General features: G+C 41.0%; 1 protein-coding gene across 2 annotated transcripts in view; it reads left to right on the forward strand.

Annotated features, from left to right (window-relative positions):
* The window catches only part of MTREX (Mtr4 exosome RNA helicase), a 101233-nt gene that overhangs the window by 1824 nt on the left and 74408 nt on the right, over positions 1-25001 (forward strand). For both annotated transcript variants that reach the window (XM_002714036.6, XM_089312787.1), the window contains exons 2-9: positions 2287-2424; positions 5659-5725; positions 10749-10811; positions 12312-12424; positions 19642-19816; positions 20868-20958; positions 23334-23458; positions 24508-24606. In XM_002714036.6, the coding sequence (XP_002714082.1) occupies positions 2287-2424; positions 5659-5725; positions 10749-10811; positions 12312-12424; positions 19642-19816; positions 20868-20958; positions 23334-23458; positions 24508-24606 (871 nt within the window). The remainder of the gene's footprint in view (positions 1-2286; positions 2425-5658; positions 5726-10748; positions 10812-12311; positions 12425-19641; positions 19817-20867; positions 20959-23333; positions 23459-24507; positions 24607-25001) is intronic.

A 25001-nucleotide genomic window follows, 5' to 3' on the forward strand; every position in this document is an offset into this window, starting at 1 on the left:
TAGATTCTAGTTCAGTTGTTTTAGAGTAGTTGTGTGGTAGATTCTTGTTGTACTGTACCTTACTCACAATGTCCAATTTTTTTCCACTCGGGTTAAAGTACCATCAGCTAGGTCTCTCACGAAACTTTCACATAATGACTTCAGCACCTGTTGAAGATGACCTAGCTTCATCATTAGTAGTTGCAAAGTGATTTTCTATTTTTATCATACCTGAAATCGAGCTGTAAAAGAACATTCTATCATCAGGTGTTTGCTTGAAATGTAGTCCAGAAAGGAAAGGCAGGATGCATGCTTGCTTCTTTTTCTTTGTTTTGAGAGAAATTAAGTTGTGCCTTCAGGAACTTCCAATGGCTACCAACATGGTTGTATGAAAGTCAGAGTTAGACAGAGAGAACTCTTGCATCCACTGGTCCATACCCCAAATGGCTGCTACAGCTGGGCCAGGTAAAGCCAGGCATCAGGAACTTCATCCAGATCTCACACATTGATGAAGGCCCCACTGCCACTACCCTGGTTCACTACCCAAGTGGCTACAACTACTAGAGTTGGGTCAGGCCAAAGCCAGGAGCTTCATCCAGGTCTCCAACATGGATACGTGGGCCCAAGCACTCAGGCCATCTTCTGCTGCTTTCCCAAGTGTATTAGCAGGGAGCTGGATTGAATGTGGCGCAGTCAGGACATGAGCTGGTACCCGAATGGAACATGGATGTCACAAGAGGTTGTTCAGCCCACTGTGCCACTACATCCACCCATTCCATAGTTTTTAAGACTGGGAAAGGGTTCTGAAACCAAAAAGTTTGAGCTGCTACAGTGTTGTCTCATTTACATTTTCCTGATAAATGATGAGTTCCTTTTCATATGCATATTGTGTATTTGGATATTGACTTCCTTAAAGTTTAGGTTTTTGCTCTTTTTCATTGTATTGTCTTTTGAAAAAAACTGATGTGTATGGGGCCGGCACTGTGGTGTAATAGGTTAAGCATCTGCCTGCGGACCACCATCCCGTATGGGCGCCAGTTTGAGTCCCGGCCACTCCACTTCCAATCCAGTATCTTTGCTGATGGCCTGGGAAGGCAGTAGAGGATGGACTAGGTGCTTGGGCTCCTGCACCCTTGTGGGAGACCCAAAGGACACTCCTGGCTCCTGGCTTTGGTTTGGCCCAGTTCCAGCTGTTACGTCTGTTTGGGTGGTGAACCAGCAGATGAAAGGCCTTTCTCCCTCTCTCTGTTTAACTCTGCCTCTCAAGTAACTAAAGAAATCTTAAAAAACAAAAAACTGATGTGTAGTCATCATCCCCTAATAATGTGTCTTTAATATCTTTTCCCATTCTTTTTCTTGCCTTATTAGTCTTTTAATAATACTTCTAAGATTTCTTTATTTCAAAGTCAGAATGATGAGGGGGCAAGGGAGAGATATCTTTCATCTGCTGGTTCACTCCCTGTGTGGCTGCAAGCCAGGCGTCCAGAACTCCATCTGTGTCTCCCACATAGGAGCTCAAGCACTTAGGCCATTTTCTGCTGCTTTCCCAGGTGCCTTATTGGAGCTGGATCAGAATTCGAGTAGCTCAGAGTTGAACTGACACATCTATATGGGATGCTGGTGATGCAGGAGGCAGCTTAAGTCACTGCACCACAATGCTGGCCCCGGTGGTACTTTTTGAATAACGAATTCCTAGTTATAATACTATCCAGTTTATCCAGTTTCTACTTTTTAGAAATTTAGTAAATGTCTCTCGTTTCAAAAATAAAGATGAGAATTTTCCCATTTCGCCTTCTAGAGGCTTTGTTGTTTTTGCTTTTCCCACTTAGATTTAAAATTCATAAGGAAATGATTTTTGCTTATGAGTAATGTAGTCAGATTGAGTTTTTCTATGAATATTCAGTTTAGCAAGCATCAATACATGGCACTACTTTGACCACCAAATTCCACCACCAAGAATTTTCTTCATGCCATTAGAGAGAGCACTCATGTTTATTAAATTCACTCATAAATTTCTAACTTGTGATTTTTAAGATTTTTTAAATAGTGCTGTCAATGTCAATTTTAAAGTATTCTTAAGACATACCTTCCAAGGAAATAAATACAAAAAAAGTAATGTTCAATTTTACTACATATAAAGGTAGGGTGTTCCGGACTTTAGCCAGTTTTGATTTATAACATTTATCTATTTAATACATGATCTTTTTCTGCTAATAGTATGTATAATATATTGAGCAGTGTTTATGATGTAATGCTTAAAGTATGAACTGATAGTGCAGAATTCATTCTAACCTGTTTACTTTTCAGGAAACGATTTGATGGCAAATTACAATCAGAGTCAACTAATAGTGGAAAAAACAAGAGGGACACAGATATCGAAGGCACAGATGAACCCATTTTTGGAAAGAAGCCCAGGTTAGAAGAGTCAATAACTGAAGACTTAAGGTAATATTTCCATAGTTACAAATATTAGTAATTCTTAATTCATATCATAACATCAGGTTTTAAAAATTGCTCAAATATTGATACTTTATAAAAGTATTTGCTGAATTAGAGGAATGAAGATAGCTATTTTGACTTATGCGCTTACAAAAGCATGTAAACAAAGAGTACTTAAGTTTGGAAAATTCGATGATAACATAGAAAGACTCATCTTTTAATAGTTTAGAATTCAGTTTTGAGAAATAATTTTGAAGTGTGATTTTTTTAAAAAGATAAGATTCCTTTTTTAATGTCCCAAGAGGAAGGTCCTTGAAAGGGTAAATAAAAAGAAAGAATAAAGCTGATCCAGGAGATGGACTATATGGGAAGGAACACTGGAAGGAACGGTTTTCACTGTTGAGTGCAGCAGTAGAGTAGCTATAAATCTGAAGACTCCTGTCGATGAGGCAGACCTGTGGATGTCTATGACCAAAATGTGTCTGCTTTTGAAAGCTGGAACTTCCTATAAGTTGATATCAATATCTTTAGTTGACAGCTTTCCTATTATGGTGATGATCTTTACATTTTTACTTCCATTTCTTGTATGCTGTATTATAGTTTGGCACTACTGTGAAGAGTTTATGATTTTTTTGTTTGGAAAAAAAAAACAAACCAGCTAGCTACAAGTTGTAGCTACTTGTTTTTTTTAAGCTAGAGTGATAGTTTACAAAACAAAATTAATAGGTTAAAAATAATTGTTGTTTATTGTAACATTTGAGTTTTCTTCAAAGTTATCATTATGGACTTAAATATCAGAAATACAATAAATAATGAACCTAGTATAGAAGTTAATGGTTTTCTTCAGTTTATCCGTAATTGTGTCCTTTCAGAATCTACACAGAGAACCTAGATAAGTATAACTTAGGATTTTCATGAGCAAGGGAACACTTAGATAAATTACAGCAACATCTGAATGGGCTAGTTTATTTTTCTTCTTCTTCTTCTTTTTTTTTTTTTTTTTCTTTTTATTTTTTGACAGGCAGAGTGGACAGTGAGAGAGAGAGACAGAGAGAAAGGTCTTCCTTTGCCGTTGGTTCACCCTCCAATGGCCGCCGCGGCTGGCGCGCTGCGGCCGGTGCACCGCGCTGATCCGATGGCAGGAGCCAGGAGCCAGGTGCTTTTCCTGGTCTCCCATGGGGTGCAGGGCCCAAGCACCTGGGCCATCCTCCATTGCACTCCCTGGCCACAGCAGAGAGCTGGCCTGGAAGAGGGGCAACTGGGACAGAATCCGGCGCCCCGACCGGGACTAGAACCCGGTGTGCCGGCGCCGCTAGGTGGAGGATTAGCCTAGTGAGCCGCGGCGCCGGCCTAGTTTATTTATTTTTAAAGATTTATTTATTTATTTGAAAGGCGGAGTTACAGAGAGGGAGAGAGGTCTTCCATCTGTTGATTGACTCCCTGTTTTGACCAGATAGTGATATAGCCAAGAGCTGTGTACAGACTTAACTATTAGAGGCGAATAAACATCCACATACCCATGAAAGTTAGAAAGATAAGATTTATTTACAAAGACTCCGGTCCGTACTTACAACCACAGCACCGGAATAAAGTGTCACAGGCAACACATGTAGCATTTGGGAAGCAATCAGTGTCACCTTCATTTGTTTTTCTTCTTAGTTTTATATCCTTTCCATATGTAATCCCTTACCTGACCTTAACCTTATTAGCAGGGCTTCCAATCGGCCCGAGGCAAATGTTTTTAAAGTTTCTGTGAACTGGCCTGGCCAGGGCCATATTCCCACACAATTTGATTGGCACATTGTTTGGAAGAACAGATGTCGCCCTCTATTCCCCAAACAGCCTCTGTGTTCACCCAAGGTTGTACAGACTTAACTCCTTATCTTATTTACTTCTTGTCCTTGAGTCAAACTTTTTCCTTCTACTTTTAACAGTACTTTTTCATTCTCTTTACACTCCCCAAATGGCCCCAACTGCTGGAGCTATGCTGATCCAAAGCCAGGAGCCAGGAGCTTACTCCAGATCTCCCATGTGGGTGCAGGGGCCCAAGCACTTGGGCCAACTTCCACTGCCTTCCCAGGCCACAGCAGAGAGCTGGATCAGAAGTGGAACAGCCGGGACTCAAACTGGTGCCCATATGGGATGCTGGCACTGCAGGTGGCAGCTTCACCAATTATGCCACAACACCAGCCCCCACTAGTTTAGTTTATACTTTTTGTTGTATATTAGTTTTTTCCTTTTTTTTTCTTCTGTGTATTAGGTTGCTTTTTTTTTTTTTTAAGATATATTTATTTATTTGAAAGGCAGAGTGACAGAGAGAGAAAGAGACAGAGGTCTTCCATCCACAGGTTCACTCCCTAGATAGCTGCAACGGCCAGAGCTGCGCCGATCCAAATCCAGGAGCCCAGAACTTCCTCTGGGTCTCCCACGGGGGTGCAGGACCTGGGCCATCTTCCACTGCTTTCCCATGCCATAGTAGAGAGCTGGATCAGAAGTGGAGCATCTGAGACGCAAACCAGCACCCACATGGGATGCCGACGCTGCAGACTGGGGCTTTAGCCTGCTGCGTCACACCACTAGCCCTGTGTATTAGTTTTTTTTGTTTTTGTTTTTATTTGGCAGGTAGAGTTATAGACAGTGAGAGAGACAGAGAGAAAGGTCTTCCTTCTGTTGGTTCACTCCCCAAATGGCGCCACGGCCGGCGCTGCGTCAATCCGAAGCCAGAAGCCAGGTGCAGGGGCCCAGGCACCCAGGCTATCCTCCACTGCCCTCCCGGGCCACAACAGAGAGCTGGACTGGAAGAGGAGCAACCAGGATAGAACCCGGTGCTCATATGGGATGCTGGCGCCACAGGCAGAGGATTAACCAAGTGAGCCATGGTGCCGGCCCTGTGTATTAGTTTTAAAACTAGCATTGTGCTTTAACTAGACTACTTTAAACTACAGTGCTTTGTGACATACTTTTTGTTAAGATAACTATTGGAAATTAGCTGACGTTTTTTGAATAATTCATGTGGCATTCTGTTCTGTGTTTCTAATAAAAGATGTTAACGTTATTTGGAACTCTCAGCATTTATTGCAGTAATGTAAAAAGTTTTCTGAATATTCTTAATCAAAGTTTTTCCAATTTGTAGTACTTATAAGTGGACAGTATTGTTTTCCTTAACAGTGCAAATGAGAAGATTGTTATCTGATTACAGAAAAATAATTTATCTAAGTTAAAAGAAATTTCTTTTTTTAGTTTGACAGACTTGATGCCCAGAGTCAAGGTGCAGTCAGTTGAAACTGTTGAAGGGTGTACACATGAGGTAAGGATGAACAGCATACCATAAATTAGTGTTATAAATGGGATTTTTCTTTGGTATCTAGAATAATGATCAGTAAGCAATTTAGTCATGAGATCCTTATAGTTTCTATGGGGTGCACACAGTCTAGTGGAAAAGCTGGGACTGTATAATCAATCAAACCTGGGTTTGGAGACTGGCTTGGCATTTTGGGGGAATTTCTCAACCTCTTGGAGCATTGACTTTTTTTTTTTCTGCTATTTTTTATTGAGGTTTATTACTTATGATTTTACATGTGAAGCATTAGCTTTTTAATTTGTAATTTTGGAATAGTGAGGTGTACTTCATGGAATTACTGTGAAAATTATGTAAGAAAATTTAGTAAAGAACCCTGCACAGACTTGGTATTTTTTTAGTACATGTTCATTGTCACAGTTGTATCATATTTGCAGGCTATATGTTATTTCTAGTCTTGCTCCAATAATTGATAAATTGTAGTTTCTTTGTTCTGCCACAAGATGGTGATCACTGATAGCTTCCATTTAGAAATCCGATATCCATTTAGAAATGCATATTTATATACATAAAGGACATAATTTCCTTTTATTAAGTATTTTGTCATTACAATGTAAACCTTAAAGCAAGTTTAATACTATAGTTAATTGGGGACCCTTATTAAAACTATCTAACAAGCAGAGTAAATTAATAAAAATGGCTTTCAGTATAGTTTTAGACTTTTTTTTAGAAATTTATTTTTAAAAGATATTTATTTGAAAAATTACACAGAGGGAGAGATAGAGAAAGATCTTCCATCTAGTGGTTGACTCTCCAGATAACCTCAACAGCCAGCACTGGGGCAGGCCATAGGCAAGAGCCAGAAGCTTCCTTCAGGTCTCCATGTGGGTGACAGGGGCCTAAGCACTTAGACCATCTTCTGCTGTTCTTCCCAGGACATTAGCAGAGAGCTGCATTGGAAGTGGAACATCCAAGACACAAACTGCTCCCAAACGGGATGTCAGCGTCGCAGCTATGCCACAGTGCTGGCCCCAAGACATCTTTTAAAATCCCTATTTTTCTACTGAGCATCCCACCATTATAGTTTTTTTTTTTTTATAAAGATTTTATTTATTTATTTGGGAGATAGAGTTACAGACAGTGAGAGGGAGAGACATAGAGAAAGGTCTTTCCTCCGCTGGTCCACTCCCCAGATGGCCGCAATGGCTGGAGCTACGCCATTCCGAAACCAGGAGCCAGGTGCTTCTTCCTGGTTTCCTATGCGGGTGCAGGGGCCCAAGGACTTGGGTCCTCTTCTGCTTTCCCAGACCATAACAGAGAGCTGAATTGGAAGAGAGGCAGCCAGGACTAGAACTGGACCCCCCATTATAGTTCTTTAGAAATAGCACTTAGTGTGTCAGGTTGTAATGTCCTTTATTTTTTTTTTTAATACTTTAATACTTTTTTTTTTTTTTTAATTTGTTTGAAAGGTAGAGTTACAGAGAGGCATAGGCAGAGAGAGAAAGAGAAGCCTTCCATCTGCTGTTTCACTCCCCAAATGGCTGCAGTGGCCGGAGTTGCACCAATCCGAAGTCGGGAGCCAGGTGCTTCCTCCTGGTCTCCCATGTGGGTGCAGGGGCCCAGGCACTTGGGCTATCTTCTACAGCTTTCCCAGGCCATAGCAGAGAGCTGGATTGGAAATGGAGCAACTGGGTCTTGAACCAGCGCCCATATGGGATGTGGGCATTGCAGGTGGCAGCTTTACCCTCTATGCCACAGCGCTGGCCTTGTATTGCACCCCCCCCCCCTTTTTTTTTTAGATTTATTTATTTATTTGTAAGGAAAAGTTACAGAGAGGCAGAGGCAAAGGCAGAGAGAGAGGTCTTCCATCCACTGGTTCACTCCCTAAATGGCCACAATGGCTGCAGCTGAGCTGATCAGGAGCCAGGAGCTTCCTCCAGGTCTCCCATGTGGGTGCAGGGGCCCAAGCACTTGGGCCATCCTCCACTGCTTTCCTAGGCCACAGCAGAGAACCGGATTGGAAGTGGAGCAGCCAGTTCTCTAACCAGCGCTCATATGGAATGCCAGCACTGCAGGTGGTGGCCTTACCTACTATGCCACAGTGCTGGCCCCATAATGCCCTTTTGATCATCCTTTTGTCACTTATCTTAGATGTCATCTGATGTTCTGGGCTTACATAAGATAGAAAGAAATATAAACCCTGCTCTTAAGAGGTGAAAAGCCTTCCTGTTCTCTACAAATGTTTGTTTGTTTTTTTTAAAGTATGTAATATTTTTATTGAAAAGATGTGTAAATTTAGTAAATTACAGTAACTTCACTACCCTGAAAGGCGTTTTCGTTTTTGTTGCCCTCACAGTCCTCATACACATTAACAGAGTTATATACCATAACAAGCAGCGCAATGTAATTACAAATTTCCACACCATTAGAAATGCCTCAAATTTTAAGTCCAAAAGACAAACCCAGAAACTTACCAAAATGAATATTTACAAATACAGTGTAGGAAAACCAAAGTATTTCAACAGTTTTGACATGCTTTCTCTTGGACAAAAAGTCACTACAGAGTGGAATAGCTGATAGTCTATAGGTCACAGAAAAGAGAACTTAAACCAGAAAATGCTAAAGAACTATGCTTTCCAAAGCCTTCCAGTGATCTTGAAGTTAAGACACAAGCAACTAAGTATACTTCCCAAGTTTCAAATCCTCATTAGTTGACTTTAGTAATCAGTGATGGCACCATGCTGCATACATTGCTGTCTTTGGTATCCCTGCAATCTTTTCATTTATGAGAAAACTTGCACCAAAGCAAGGTAGCAAGGAAACTAACTGGTTACCATGAAATGATAAGGCCCTAATGTTTGTTTTTAAAAATTTTATTTATTTTAGAGGTAGAGTTAGAGAGACAGACAGAAAGGTCTTGCATCTGCTGGTTCACTCCCCTAAATAGCCTCAACAGCTGGAACTGGGCCCATCTGAAGCCAGGAGCTTCTTCCAGGTCTCCCACGGGGGTGCAGGGGCCCAAGCACTTGGGCCATCCTCCACTGCTTTCCAGCCATCAGCAGAGAGCTGGATCGGAAGTGGACCAGTTGGGACTAGAACCAGCACCTATATGGGATGCTGACGCTGCAGGTGGAGGCTTAGCCTACTACACCGCAACACTAGCCCCGTTACAAATTATCTTCAATCCCACCTCTTCCAACTTTCTTATAGATTACTTCACTTCTTCATGTCAAGGCTTGAAAATGTAATTGAAGTGTTCTCTGATTATAACTTCCATCTTGACCTGTCACATGCACTGCAAGGAAAAGAGACTTCCCTGTCCAGGCTGAAGGTGGTGGTTGTGGCAGTTTTCTTGGTTGTATCTTAGCTTGGTTCCATAAAAACTGTGTTCATTTTGTTTTTCCTTACCTCTTTCTAAATTGTTCTTTGCTGTTTTCTATTTGCTAGAACCTAGGAACTCAAACAGAAAAACTTTTTAATGTTCACGACATCTCATAGGTTAACTTTCTGAACTATGCTTGATAAACTGCCAGATTCTAATTTTTGGTTCCCCTGTGTCGATTGCATTTAGAACATCATGTTTCTACATAATTCATACAGGGCATTATTGATTAGTTTCCTAACTTTTCTTAATATATTCAGATTGTAGACATTCCTTTTTGAAACTCAGTTTATTTCATCTTGATCGGAATTGAGTGGCAGATTTACTGACAATTTACATTGTTTAAGGCAACTAATCTCAGACAACATTTGTTTATTGGAGTTTTGCTCTTAGAATGTTTCCTAATTTCTGTGTATGTTACTTTGACACTGTGGACTACTTTTACACTAATTGGTTGGATTCCTCGGTACAGTTAGAAATGTATAAAAGTTGCCAGTGTTAATTTTAAGTCTTGGGAACATAGGTTTATTGTGAACTCTAGTTCTTAATTTTTACTGGAGGAAAATTAAATTTCCTGTTCTAGGAAAGAGATACTATCATGCCACATAGTTTTCTTTCATGTGATATTAAACCATCTTATAACTATTAAGTTTTTATTTTTAAGATTTATTTATTTATTTGAAAGAGTTACACAGAGAGAGGAGAGGCAGAGAGTGGACAGGTTTTCCATCTGCTGGTTCACTCCCCAAATGGCTGAAACATCCGGAGCTGTGCCGAACCGAAGCCAGGTGCTTCTTCCAGTTCTCCCACATGGGTGCAGGGGTCCAGGGACTTGGGCTATCTTCTAATGCTTTCCCAGGCCATAGCAGAGCACTGGATCGGAAGTGGAACAGCCGGGACTAGAACCGGCACCCGTATGGGATGCCAGTGTTTCTGGCCAGGGTGTTAACCTGTTGTGCCACAGCGCTGGCCCCAAGCTTTTTTTTTTTTTTTTGAAAGTCACAGTTACACAGATAGAGAAGGAGAGGCAGAGGGAGAGAGGTCTTCCGTCTACTGGTTCACTCCCCAATTGGCCACAATGGCCGAAGCTGCACAGATCTGAAGCAAGGAGCCAGAAGCTTCTTCTGGGTCTCCTATGCAGGTGCAGGGGCCCAAGGACTTAGGCCATCTTCCACTGCTTTCCCAGGCCATAGCAGAGAGCTGGATCCGAAGTGGAGTAGCCGGGACTCAAACTGGCGCCCATATTGGATGCTGGCACTGCAGGCAGCGGCTTTACCCACTACACCACAATGCCAGCACCTTTGTTAAGCTTTTTGAGTATTCATTAATGTCAGGCAGTAGATTAAATATGAAAAATACAAAGATAGGTAAGTTGTAGGCTTTAATAAATACCATTCCTTTGGTAAAATAAACTTTGAAATAACTTTTCAGTTATATTACCATCAGACAAATTCTAGTAGAGGTACGTTTGAATGTTCGTAGTTTTAGCTTCTTGGCCTTGTATTTTAAAGGCAGTTATTTTGTTTTACACTATCTAAGACTTAGAAACACTGTAGCTCACTTACTTTTCAAGCCACCATTAAATAGTACTGAATGCACCAATTCTCAAACAATAAATTGCCAAATCTTTTTAAATTTTTTTTATATTAGGTTGCACTTCCTGCAGATGAAGATTATTTACCACTTAAACCTCGAGTTGGAAAAGCCGCGAAGGTTAGTACTTTGGGCAGTACAGTTTGTGTGGTTTTGTGAGACTTGTTCTTAGTAGTATTTTTTTTTTAAAGATTTATTTATTTATTTGAAAGAGTTACACAGAGAGAGGAGAGGCAGAGAGAGAGAGAGAGAGAGAGAGAGAGGTTGGTCTTCTGTCCGATGGTTCACTCCCCAGCTGGCTGCAATGGCCAGAGCTGTGCCAATCCGAGGCCAGGAGCCAGGAGCTTCCTCCGGGTCTCCCACACAGGTGCAGGGGCCCAAGGAGTTGGGCCATCCTCTATTGCTTTCCCAGGCCACAGCAGAGAACTGGATTGGAAGAGGAGCAGCCGGGACTACAACCGGCGCCCATATGGGCTGCCTGTGCTTCAGGCTAGGGTGTTAACCCGCTGCGCCACAGCGCCGGCCCCCCCTTTAAATTTTTTTTTTTTTGACAGGCAGAGTGGACAGTGAGAGAGAGACAGAGAGAAAGGTCTTCCTTTGCCGTTGGTTCACCCTCCAATGGCCGCCGCACTGATCCGATGGCAGGAGCCAGGTACTTATCCTGGTCTCCCATGAGGTGCAAGGCCCAAGTACTTGGGCCATCCTCCACTGCACTTCCCAGACCACAGCGGAGAGCTGGCCTGGAAGAGGGGCAACCGGGACTAGAACCCGGTGTGCCGGCGCTGCAAGGTGGAGGATTAGCCTAGTGAGCCGCGGCGCTGGCCCAGTAGCATTAAAAATAAATGATTTTACATGAGATTTTTGTACTTCCTTGTGTGTGTGTGTGGGAATGGTCTAACAAATGCAGTAAAATCTAAATCAATGAACAACCAATTTGTAAAGCAAGCATCGTATGGTGAGATACAATAATTAAAATAATGATTCCCAACCTTTGTAAAGAACCTTATAGAAGTTATCACCTTTTCCTGGGAAAAAAAATAACATGTGCAGAAATTATATTTATATTTATAATTTCACAAGCTTCTAAGAAAACTCAGACTGTGTGCATTTGTTAGATGGATTTTGAAGTCTTGATGGACCTTAAAAGATTAACAGATGTTTAATTTAAACATTCGAAGTAGATTAATCAAAGAAAGGTTTTATGGTAGGATAAACATGAACCCTTAAAGTCTAATATATGTCTCATTCTGCCTCTGTTGATGGATATGAGGAAGATTATTTTTCAGAGCCTCAGAATTTTCATCTTTGAAAGGAAATATACCTATTTAGGGCTTGCTGTGAAGGTTAAGAATACGTGGAAATTGCCCAACACTTAACATAGCATATTTTTATAAATAATATTGATATATATAAGTATAATGCAATAATTAAACAAGCAGTAGAATTAACTTTTATGCTGTCAGGATAAAGATTATTTTTACTTTCCTAATTTTCTCTAATGGGTGTTATATTTCCTAAATAGAATGGTAAATAAATGTTTCTGGGGTAGCCTCTCTTGATATTAAGTATGTTCTGATAATGGCTTGATATTTTCATGCAGATACTAATTTGTTTTTCTAGGAATATCCATTCATTCTTGATGCTTTTCAAAGAGAAGCCATTCAGTGTGTTGATAACAATCAGTCAGTTTTAGTGTCTGCACATACATCAGCAGGCAAAACTGTATGCGCTGAGTAAGTAATTTTTTTTAATGAAATCTTATTATTTTACTTTGTTTTTTTAATCTATTTTTTTATTTATTTACTTAAAAGTCAGAGTTACACAGAAAGAGGAGCAACAGAGAGGGAGAGAGAGAGATAGAGAGGGAGAGAGGGAGGGAGGGAGGGAGAGGTCTTCCATCTGCTGGTTCACTCCCCAGTTGGCCGCGATGGCTGGAGCTGTGCCGATGCGAAGCCAGGAGCTTCTTCTGGGTCTCCCACGTGGGTACAGGGGCCCAAGGACTTGGGCCATCTTCCATTGCTTTCCCAGGCATAGCGGAGAGCTGGATAGGAGTGGAGCAGCCAAGATACAAACTGGCACCAATATGGGATGCCGGCACTGCAGGTGGCGGCTTTACCTGTTATGCCACAGAGCCGGCCCCATCTCATGTGATTCTTTAGAAGTTTCATTCATGGGGCCAACATTATGGCATAGCGGGTAAAGCCTCTGCCTGTAGTGCTGGCATCCCATAGGCGCTGGTTTGAGTCCCAGCTGCTCCACTTCCCATCCAGCTCTCTGCTATGGCCTGCGAAAGCAGTAGACGATGGTACAAGTCCTTGGGCCCCTGCACCCACGTGGGAGACCTGGAAGAAGCTCCTGGCTTTGGATTGGCACAGCTCCGGCTGTCGTGGCCAACTGGGGAGTAAACCAGCAGGTGGAAGACCTCTCTCCCTCTGCCTCTCCTTCTCTTGCTGTGTAACTCTGACTTTCAAATAAATAAAAAAAATTTCATTCTTTTTGTTTGATTTCTGAAAATAAAATGGTTTTACTTGTTCTTTTCTATTTTGGATAGCTTTCATTTCTTTTTCTTGACTTACTGAACTTTCTTGGACTTAGAGTAAAATGATTAATAGAAGTGTTAAGATACGATATCCTTGCCTTGTTACTGATTTAGGGGAGAGAAACACATTTTTGTCATTAAGTATAAAATTACCCAAGGATTTTTCATAGATGCCTGTTAGACATTTGAGGAAGTTCCCTTCTGTTCCTAGGTGGCAGTGATTTTTGACTCTCTCTGTATGTGTGTATACATATAAAATACTTAGATATTGGTGTTTGTCAAATGCTTTTCCTGCATTTATTGAAGGGATTTCTTTTTCTTGTCCTGCTAGTATGATAAAATGATTGGATTTCAAATGAGAAATCAGACTGCTTTGTCATGATGTATTACCCTATTGTATTATATTCCATTTGTTAATTTTGTATTTATTTTAATGAATTAACAGAGCAGGAGAGAGAGATCTTCCATCTGTTGGTTTACTTCCCAGATGGCCACAATGGCTGGGTCTTTTGCTGCTGGGCCAGGCTGAAGTCAGATGTCCAGAACTCCTTCTGGGTCTTCTCTGTGGGTTCAGGGGCTCAAGGACTTTGACCATCTAATGCTGCTTTCCCAGGCATATTATCAGGGAGCTAGATTGGAATTGGGATACTGACCTCTCAGTTTGTTAATATTTTGTTAAGTGTTTTCCTATCATGTAGAGTATTAGTTTTTATTTTTTAGATATTTTATTTATTTGAGAGCAAGAGAACTCCCAACTCCCATCCACTGCTTTACTCCTTAAATGTCCACAGTGACCAAGACTGGGCCAGACCAATGCTGGGAACTGAGGACTTGATCCAGATTTCTCATGTTTTGTTTTTTGTTTTTTTTTTTTTTTTTAATTTTTTGAAATACATTTTTAGCCGGCGCCGCGGCTCACTAGGCTAATCCTCCACCTTGTGGCGCCAGCACACCGGGTTCTAGTCCTGGTCAGGGCACCGGATTCTGTCCCAGTTGCCCCTCTTCAGTTCAGCTCTCTGCTGTGGCCCAGGAGTGCGGTGGAGGATGGCCCAAGTGCTTGGGCCCTGCACCCCATGGGAGACCAGGAGAAGCACCTGGCTCCTGCCATCGGATCAGTGCGGTGCGCCGGCCACAGCGCGCTGCCGCGGTGGCCATTGGAGGGTGAACCAACGGCAAAGGAAGACCCTTCTCTCTGTCTCTCTCTCTCACTGTGTACTCTGCCTGTCCAAAAAAAAAAAATAAATAAATCCATTTTTAAAATTTATTTATTTTAGATTTATTTATTTATTTTAAAGAATTACAGACAGGTAGAGCCAGAGAGAGAGAGAGAGGTCTTCCATCCACTGGTTCACTCCCCAAGTGACCACAATGGCTAGAGCTGAGCTAATCCGTAGTCAGGAGCCAGGAGCTTCTTCCAGGTCTCCCACTTGGGTGCAGGGGCCCAGTGACTTGGGCAATCTTCTGTTGCTTTCCCAGGCCATAGCAAAGAGCTGGATCGGAAGTGGAGCAGCTGGGACTCAAACCGGCACTGGTTTGAGGAATGACAGCACTGCAGGTTGGTGCTTTAACCCGCTGCACCATGGCACCGGCCCCATGTGTTTTGTTTATATATATATATTTGTGTGTGTGTGTGTGTGTTTATTTATTTATTTTAAAGATTTATTTATTTTATTTGAAAGAGTTACAGAGAGAGAGAGGCAGCGAGAGAGAAAGGTCTTTGATCTGCTGGTTCACTCTCCAGTTGGCCACAATGGCCAGAGCTGTACTAGTCACAAGCCAGGAACCTCTTCTGGGTCTCCCACACGGGTGCAGGGTCCCAAGGACTTGGGCTATCTTCTACTGCTTTCCCAGGCTATAGTACAGAGCTGGATATGAAGTGGAGCAGCTGGGATTCCAACTGGCACCCATATGGGGTGCCAGCTCTACAGGCGGTGGCTTTACCCACTATGCCACAGCACTGGCCCTGTTGATATATATTTTTATCCTTACGTTAGTACCACACTATCTTGATAGCTGTAACTTTATAAAAATAGGCCATTAGAGTACTCTAATTTTGTTCCTTTTAAAATTCTTTTTAAGATTTATTTATTTATTTCAAAAAATTTCACAAAGAGAGGGACAGATAGATATCTTTCATCCACTGGTTCACTCCCTTGATGGCTACAATGGCCAGAGCTGGGCTGGTCTGGAGCCAGAAGCTTCATCCAGTTCTCCCTCATGAGTGATAGTGGATCAGACCCTTGGGCCATCTTCCACTGCTTTCCCAGGCACATTCACAGGGTGCTGGATTGGAAGTTGAGCAGCAGGGACTTGGACCGGTGGCTATATGGGATGCCTGCATTGCAGGCGATGGCTTTACCCACTAGGTCACAATGCCAACCCCTGTTTGCATTCTTTTTAAATTGTCTGGACTCTTCCAGGGCTTATGAATTCCCCAATAAAATTTTAAGATTAATTTCAATTTTTTAAAAAATATTTATTTTATTTATTTGAAAGACAGTTTACAGAGAGCGGTAGAGCCGGAGTTGGGGGTGTCTTCCATCCACTGGTTCACTCCCCAGGTGATCACAACAGCCAGATCTGAGTTGGTAGAAACTAGGAGACACGAGCTTTCTCCTGGTCTCCCACGAGGGTTCAGGAACCCAAGGACTTGTGCCACCTGCTGCTGCTATAGCAGAGAGCTGGATTGGAAGTAGAGCACCCGGGACTTGAACCGGTGCCCATATATGATGTTGGGCTTTAACCCGCTGCACCACAGTGCTGGCCCCAGCCTATTTCAATTTTAATAGGGATTGTCTTGAGCTTCAGGTCAGTGTAAGGAATTGTAATGCTTTTTTTCCCTAATATTGAAACATTTATTTGAAAGGCAGAGATACAGAGAAAGAAGGGGAGCGAGAGAAACAGCTTTCATTTTCTGGTTCTCTCCTCAGATGGTCACAGCAGCCAAGGCTGGCCAGTCTGAAGCCAGGATCCAGGAGCTTCATTTGGGTCTCCCACTTAGGCCATCTTCCATTGCTTTCCTGGGCTCATTAGCAGGGAGCTGTATCAGAAGTTGATTCTTTAGATCCATAAAAATGATGTATTTCTCTGTTACTTAGACTATCTTTAATTTCTGTCAGTTATATTTAGCAGTTCTGGCCTGGTGCTGAAACTGGGAGCTGAGAATTCAATTCAGGACTCCTTGTTCTTGATCTTAAATGAGGAGAAATGTTTATTTTTGGCAATATATTAGGTATAATGTTAACTGTTGGTTTTTGCTAGTTGATCCTTATTAGGTTTAGGGAATATCCTTGGGTTTTTTGTCATTTTAAGATTTTTTTATTTGAAAGGCAGAGTCAGAGAGAAATCTTCCATCCACTGGTTAACTCCCAAAATGTCCACAACAGCCAGTGCTGGGCCAGACTGAATCCAGGAGCCAGGAGCTTCATTCAGGTCTTGCACATGGGTGCAGGGTCCCAGGACCTGGGCTATCTGCCTCTGCTTTCCCAGGCACTTTAGCAGGAAGCTGGATCAGAAGTAGAGCACCCAGGACTCAAACCAGCACCCATAAGGGATGCCTACATTGCCGGCAGTGGCTTTACTTGCTACGCCAGGATGCCAGCTCCAGGCATGTCCTTCTAAGTTGAGAATAACTGGAAACGAAAAAGTTAAGAATTTTTATCAAGAGGCTTTGGGCTAGGACAAACCCAAGAGCCTGGAACTCCATCTGAGTCTCCCACACTGGTACAGGGGCCCAAGGACCTGGGCCATCTTCCACTGCAACACTGGACACATTCTATGTTTCCTTCTATGGCATTCTTTCTTCAAATAAGTCAGCCCTGTGTTTTCTTGTATATTGTTGTCTTGAATGTGTTGTTTTTCCTTTGATACTTCTCAGAGACTTCGTCATTCAGCAGTTTTAATTATGTTTGTAGATATGATTCTCTCTTTTCTGGTTGGGTTCAATAGACGTTTTGATCTGCAGATTAATGTTTTTTAAACAAATTTAGGAAGTTTTAAATTATTTTTTCTAAATACTTTTCTTCCTATTTCTTTTTTTTTTTTTAAAGATTTATTTATTTATTTAAAAGTCAGAATTACAAAGAGCAGAGGCAGAGAGGGAGAGAGATGTCTTCATCCACTGGTTTACTCCCCAGATGGCCACAGCTGGTCAGAGCTGTGCTGATCCAAACCCAGGAGCCAGGAGCTTCCTCTGGGTCTCCCACGCAGGTGCAGAGGCCCAAGGACTTGGGCCATCCTCTGCTGCTCCCAGGCCATAGTAGAGATCTGGTGGGAAGTTGAGTATCCAGGACTCAAACTGGTGCCCATATGGGATGCTGCCACTGCAGGCAGCAGCTTTACCCACTGCGCCAAAGCGCCAAGCCTGCCCCTTTTTCCCTGTTTGTTATTTTGGAACTTTCACTGGAATGTAAGGTATCCTACAGATTTCATGAATGTCAGTTTTTTTTTTTTTTTTCTCCTTCTGTATCTTCTGATGTTGTGTTCAGAAGTAGATATTTCAAATAATATATTGTAGCATTCCTGTATTTTTTCCATATATTTCTCTTGCAATTCATGTTTAATTTTTTAAATCGTTTATTTCACTATATTGGGGGATGATTGGAATGACTATTTTCATTTTCCCAACTAGATGATAAGCATGTTGTCCACAGGAATTATATATAAGCATGTTGTGAGCAGCAACTGCATATTTAACAAGGAGGATCCTCCATGATGTTAACCTTAATTCTGATTTCATGATCTGTATTTAAGTACTTAACTGAATATTCTTTAAGAACATACTATTAAAAAAATTAAAAAAGAACATACTATTGTATTACATTCTGTTAACAGCCATGTAAGAAATGTTTCATAACTAGAACTTACTATAATTTTCAGTCAAAGAATGATTTGTTAACTATTATATGTGGGGAGAAATACATATGGATTAGCATATGAAGGCACACTTCATCTTCCAGGGTTTCCTAATAGTTAATAATCTGTATTTGTACAAACTGACAAAGACTTTTGGAGAGTCAAAGGTATTTTACTTGCAAGAAATAGGATGACTGAGGTAGGATTGTGGCACAGGGTGTTAAGCTACTACTTGGAAGGCAGCATCCCATATCAAAATGCAGGTTCAAGTCCCTGCTGTCCTACTTCCAATCTGGCTTCCTGCTGATGCATCTAGAAAGGCAGTGGAAGATGGCCCAAGTGCTTGTGCCCCTGCTACATGTGGGAGACCTGGGTGGAGTTTTGGGCTCCTGGTTTCAGTGTGGCCCAGCCATGGCTGTTGGGAGTGAACCAGCAGATGGAAAATCTCACCTTTTGTCTCTCCCTCTCTCTGATACTCTGCCTTTCAAATAAATAAATCTTTAAAAAATTTTATTTTTAAGGAAATAGAGTAACCATTAGTCATCTTTTCATTGGTATTAGTAACTAAGTTGCAGTAACTCCCAAGTGACTAGAGTTAAAATGTTCTTGTTCATTTAGACGACTACATTTTATATTTATCATAATAATTATTAGTATAGGGGCTGGTGCTGTGGCGCAGCAGGTTAACGCCCTGGCCTGCAGTGCCAGCATCCCATATGGGCACCAGTTCAAGACCTGGCTGCTCCACTTCCAGTCTAGCTCTCTGCTATGGCCTGGGAAAGCAGTAGAAGATGGCCCAAGTCCTTGTGCCCCTGTACCTGCATGGGAGACCTGGAAAAAGCTCCTGGCTTCGGATTTGCACAGTTCCAGCTGTTGAAGCCAATTGGGTAGTGAAGCATCAAATGGAGGACCTCTCTCTGCCTCTCCTCTCTCTGTAACTCTGACTTTCAAATAAAATCTTTAAAAAAATCTTAAAAAAATTATTAGTATAATAGTTTGCAGTATTAGAATAATGTACTAATGTTCTCCAAAGTCCAGTTAAGATAGTAAGTTGGGAAAATTTGGGTTTTTTTGTTGTTGTTGTTGTTTTTTTTTTTTTTTTTTTTTTTTGACAGGCAGAGTGGACAGTGAGAGAGAGAGACAGACAGAAAGGTCTTCCTTTTGCCGTTGGTTCACCCTCCAATGGCCGCCACGGCCGGCGCGCTGCGGCTGGCGCACCGCGCTGATCCGATGGCAGGAGCCAGGAGCCAGGTGCTTTTCCTGGTCTCCCATGGGGTGCAGAGCCCAAGGACTTGGGCCATCCTCCACTGCACTCCCTGGCCACAGCAGAGAGCTGGCCTGGAAGAGGGGCAACCGGGACAGAATCCGGCACCCCAACCGGGACTAGAACCCGGTGTGCCGGCGCCGCAAGGTGGAGGATTAGCCTAGTGAGCCGCAGCGCCGGCCCGTAAGTTGGGAAAATTTGAATGTCATTCACATGTTAGTAGAATTTCGGAAGTCATATAATTTAAAGTTTTACAATATTTTATTCTTTTTTATTATTGTTCACATTTTTAGATACGCCATTGCATTAGCCTTAAGGGAAAAACAGCGTGTGATATTTACCAGCCCAATTAAGGCGTTGAGTAACCAGAAATACCGTGAAATGTATGAAGAATTTCAAGACGTTGGTCTGATGACTGGAGATGTTACTATTAATCCTACAGCATCTTGTCTCGTTATGACCACAGAGGTAATTTATGTAGTGTCCTTTAACTTTTCCTGAATGCGTCTATTCAGTAAAAGCATGTCATGTTTTATCACTTTCTGTATTTAGGATAAAATGTGGTATTTTATTTTATTTTCTTAGTAGACATTTGATATAGATATATTAAAATGTTTTAGTTACTTTAAATTTATTTCTAAATTACCAGTGTTTGTGTTATTTGTTATATAGTATAGATACATTTTTTTCTTGAAGTATTTTTACAAGCTTATTACTGTCAGTGACATGAAAATGTATACAAAGTGCAGGAATTTGAATATATTGCTGTAAGTTGTGACTCTTTCCATGTGATCTTTTTTTCATCTGTATCTGAGTCTTGATTCAAGTTAATTTTTTTCAAGCACAGTGCTGTATAATGTTTAAGTTAGTTCCATAATTGACACTTAAGCTTTGTATAAACTCACTGCATCTCAGGTTTTGGATATGAGTACTTTACTGTGCTAAGTACTTTTGTACATAGTTTATATCCTTGGATTTTACAAACATACAGTACAGTAGAGAGCATAAATTAGTTTCTGGTCTAGAGAGCCAGTCAAAGACATTGCTCACTTTTCATTTTGGTGTTCAGTGTAAGTTTATTATCCAGTCTCAAAACGTTCTTCCATTTATGGAAGGTTTGCTTTAACTCCCAAAATCAAGATAATGGTTGCCAGAAAGTATACCTATTGTGAAGAAATGAGGCCAAAAAAAAAAAAAAAAAAAAAAAAACCAGACAGTATAGGATTGTCTAATGATTTGAATAGATCATATCCTGGAAATACTGCTTTTAAAGGAAGGTTTTAAAGAGAGGCTTCATATTCTAGATATATGGGGACTAGGGGATGACAATGATTCTTTCCAGGATGGTGTCTGATTAGGCTTCAGGAATCATTTACTTTGGTTTTATCAGAAAGATGTATTATTTGACATATTAGATGTTGTAAAGATGTGTAACTCCCTGAAGTTATTTAATACTTTTGTTAACTATTAGCTTTTATTTGAAAATTTTGCTAGATAAATCTTACATTTTTTTCTTTAGATTTTGAGAAGTATGCTTTACAGAGGTTCTGAAGTTATGCGAGAAGTTGCTTGGGTCATATTTGATGAAATTCATTATATGAGAGATTCAGGTATGCTCTGCAGTGTTGATATGCGTATCATGTATTTCTCTTAAGAACTGGCATTAGGAATTTTGAACAGGAAGTTGTGTTCCTAGTTTTCATTGGGCTGAAGTTCAAATAAACTATTGCCTTTTTGAATTGTGGACAACATGATTTAGTATTTCCAGTAAGATTTCATTCAGGTACAGCTCCTTAAATAGTAAGAAGTTAGCTGGGCAAGAAAATACAAATTTAAATGAAATAAATGGACCAAAAACTGACTTTTTAATTTGAAAGAGAGACAGAAAGAGCTCACATCCTCTGGTTCACGCCACACTTGCCCACAGTGGCTGGGCTTAGGCTGGGGCAGGGCTGGTGCCAGAGCCAAGAGTAAGGAACATAATCAGCCTCTGTCTTGTGGGAGGCAGGAGCCCAGTTACTTGAGCAATCACCTCTGCCTCTCAGGACATTGGCAAGAAGCTGGAGGCAGGAACCAGAGCCTGGAACCAAACCTAGGCACTCTAGTGTGAGAAGTGGTCATCTTAACCACTGGGCTAACTACTCCTTTCTTTTGTATATTTTGTTGTTGCTGTTGCTATTGTTTTAGAGAGAGAGAGAGAGAGAGAGCGTGCTCCTATTATAATTAATATTGAAGAACTTCTAAAATGTATACTTTATAATTTTTTTCTTGTTTAATTTTTTAAGTAATGATAAAATATGTTTGTGGTAGAAGTGAGAATTATGAAATAAAAATGAACAAAAATTGCAAATACTCTTTACTCAGGCTATTATTCTATAATGAAAAAGTAAATGTGCTTGGAATTTTGAGGGTGGTAATAGGGGTATTGAATATGAGTCTTTGAGTTGGTCTTGGAATACAAGTCTTGGTATTGAATACGAGTTTGTGGAAATTGCATAGAATGAAAAATCTGGATGGATTTCAAAAATTTTTGACTTCAGAATAAATTTATCTTTTTATTTAACTTTTCTATGAACTATTTGAAGTACCCTTGTATTAGCACTCTTAAAATAAGATTTACTTTTTATTTAAACTAAAACATGGAGTTAACCTGTATTTGTGGTGAAAGAAACACATTTGGGGCAGGTGCTATGACATAGCTGGTTAAACCACTGCCTGCCACGACCTCATCCTATGTGGCTGCCTGTTCATATTTGGGCTACTCCACTTCTAATCCAGCTTCCTGCTAAGGACCTGAAAAGCAGTAGACAATGGCCCAAGTTGCTGGGCTTCTGCCACCAGAAGAAGCTCCTGGCTCCTCACATTGGCCTGGCCCAGCTCTGGCCTTTTTTGCCATTTGGGGAGTGAACTAGTGGATGGATGCAAGTGTGTACCTGCGCGTGCCCTCTCTCTCTCTAGCTCTTTGTAAATAAATAATTTTTTAAAAAAGGAGGTAACGCATTTTAGAAAGCATTCACCCTTTCAATATTACACCCTTTCCAGATTCATACAGTCAACTCTGAACAGAGTAGTTTTTGATTTTGGTTATCATGAGTCCTCTACTGATTTATTTTAGAGTGGAAACTATCAAAGTTTTTGTTTTATTCCATTTTAATAAAAACTGGCTTACACTTCTCGTGTTCATCAGGTCTTTCATCTCCAGAGGATCACAAGGATAATTTGGACTAAAGATGCCTTGTAAAATAGTAATAGTGTATCTTCCAGATTTATAGCTGTAACTTTCTATAAGCCATTCACCATTGCTTCTCAAAATGAAGTGATATAACTTACCTTGCCTTATCATTGAGGTTGTTTGAAAGGAGTTAGTGTGGTACAGCATGCTCTTGATAAGGCTGTCAAGATACATTGCATTTATTATGGTTTAGTCTAACTTTCTATTGGATAGGTTCATGATGAGAATTCACTTATAGTATGTTCTGTGGTTAAAAATATCCTTGTGGGCCAGCGCCGCGGCTCACTAGGCTAATCCTCTGCCTAGCGGCGCCGGCACACCGGGTTCTAGTCCCGGTCGGGGCGCCGGATTCTGTCCCGGTTGCCCCTCTTCCAGGCCAGCTCTCTGCTGTGGCCAGGGAGTGCAGTGGAGGATGGCCCAAGTGCTTGGGCCCTGCACCCCATGGGAGACCAGGAAAAGCACCTGGCTCCTGGCTCCTGCCATCGGATCAGCGCGGTGCGCCGGCCGCAGCGCGCCGGCCGCGGTGGCCATTGGAGGGTGAACCAACGGCAAAGGAAGATCTTTCTCTCTCTGTCTCTCTCTCTCACTGTCCACTCTGTCTGCCTGTCAAAAAAAAAAAAAATATATATATATATATATATATCCTTGTGTATAGTGATCGGCATTTCTAATTACTAAGCTTAAGAAAAAATAATTTTAGACACTGTCATTAAAGTGTCATTGAATTTCAGGATTTTTTTTTTTTTTTTTCAGAGCGTGGTGTAGTGTGGGAAGAAACTATTATTTTGCTTCCTGATAATGTTCACTATGTCTTTCTTTCGGCTACTATTCCAAACGCCCGACAGTTTGCTGAATGGATTTGCCATTTACACAAGCAGGTATCTTTCCTTTTTTTGATGTCTTCAGTATTCAGAATGTATACCCTCCCTACACTTTTTTCTAAATGCTGTCTGGAATAAAGAAGACATTTTAATATGAAACTACTTCTCAAATTAAGTAGCTAACGGAAGTTAACTGACTGGCTTTTTAGGAATGTTGATTTCCGATCCCCTTCTCAAACCTAGTATATATGAATTTCTGGGAGTAGGGTCTTGGAAGCTCTGATTCACAAAAATTCCCAGATTGATCCTGATGAGCTACCAGGTTTGGAAACTATTTCAGTTACTCATATAGTAGACAACAGTGCACAGTGGAGAGTGTCCTCTAAGGTCTTGATACTAGGAAAAGCTGGGTGTCTCTTTATGGTTTGACTGGATTTTTCTCAGGTGAGCACAGTTCACAGTGTTTACTATGCTTCCATTTTGCTTTTCCAGTCCAGCTTTAGCAAGTGCATAGGACCTTACAACAAGCATCTGTTTATCTGTACTGACTTGTTCTTGATTTTATTTTTCTGCCCTTAATTTTCCTTTACAAGAATATCCTCAAGAATTTATTTTTTTCCATTTATTACCTCTCTGATGGTGTTTTTGTAACATTCCTCCATATGGCTCCTATAGGATAGAAATCTTGTGGGTCTTCTGAAGGAGCTTGCAGAAGCTGCTGCTTTAGTAAGATTTTTGAGAAGTCTTCAGTGGGGCAGAGACGTTCTATTCCACTTGAGGCATCCTTTGTTTGACAGTACTGTTCCTCCATGATAAGAAGCATCCTGTGTAATTACAGCGTTCCAGGACTAGGACGAGGCAATGGGTACTTGAAGCTCACATCATGTATTTGTCCCTGATTAGGGAATTGGTATATTGAGAAGATAATTGTATAATTAGATAGACATAATTTTTGTCCATGTTTCTCTTGGCTGGTTTTTAGAAAAATACTTTTCTTTTTAAGTGTTTAAATCACACTATTATTTCTCTAGCGTCATTTTATATAAGTCTAATATACAGTTTTATTTTGAAGAAATGAAATTTTATGTGTGTGACTCTTCCTACAGCCTTGCCATGTCATTTACACAGATTATCGACCTACTCCATTGCAACACTACATTTTTCCAGCAGGAGGAGATGGCTTGCACCTTGTGGTTGATGAAAATGTAAGGGAGTAATTGTCATTCTTAAATTTATAATGTCATACTTAATTGTTTTTATGTTTTAAATTTTGAGCTGCAGAAAAATGCAGAGATCCATATTTTTTGTCTAAAGTATTTTCACAGGTCAAAATTGATTTTCTTTTGTATGTTCATTTCAGAAAATTCTGAGACTTGTCTTTTTCTTAGGCACAAATTAGATTTCTTCATTTTCCCGTATTTCAAAATGTTGGCAGGCATGGATGTTGTAGCACAGTGGTTAAGCTGCTGCTTGAGTTGCAGGCTTCCCCTGTTGGAATGCCGGGGTTTGAGTCCTGCCTCTGCTTTTTATCTAGCTTCCAGCTACTAAGTGCCCTGGCAAATAACAGGTGATGGCTCAGATACTTGGGTCCCTGCCACCC

Source organism: Oryctolagus cuniculus, chromosome 14, assembly GCF_051225735.1.
Source record: "Oryctolagus cuniculus isolate XC-2025 breed Fujian yellow rabbit chromosome 14, ASM5122573v1, whole genome shotgun sequence".
Taxonomy (NCBI): Eukaryota; Metazoa; Chordata; class Mammalia; order Lagomorpha; family Leporidae; genus Oryctolagus; species Oryctolagus cuniculus.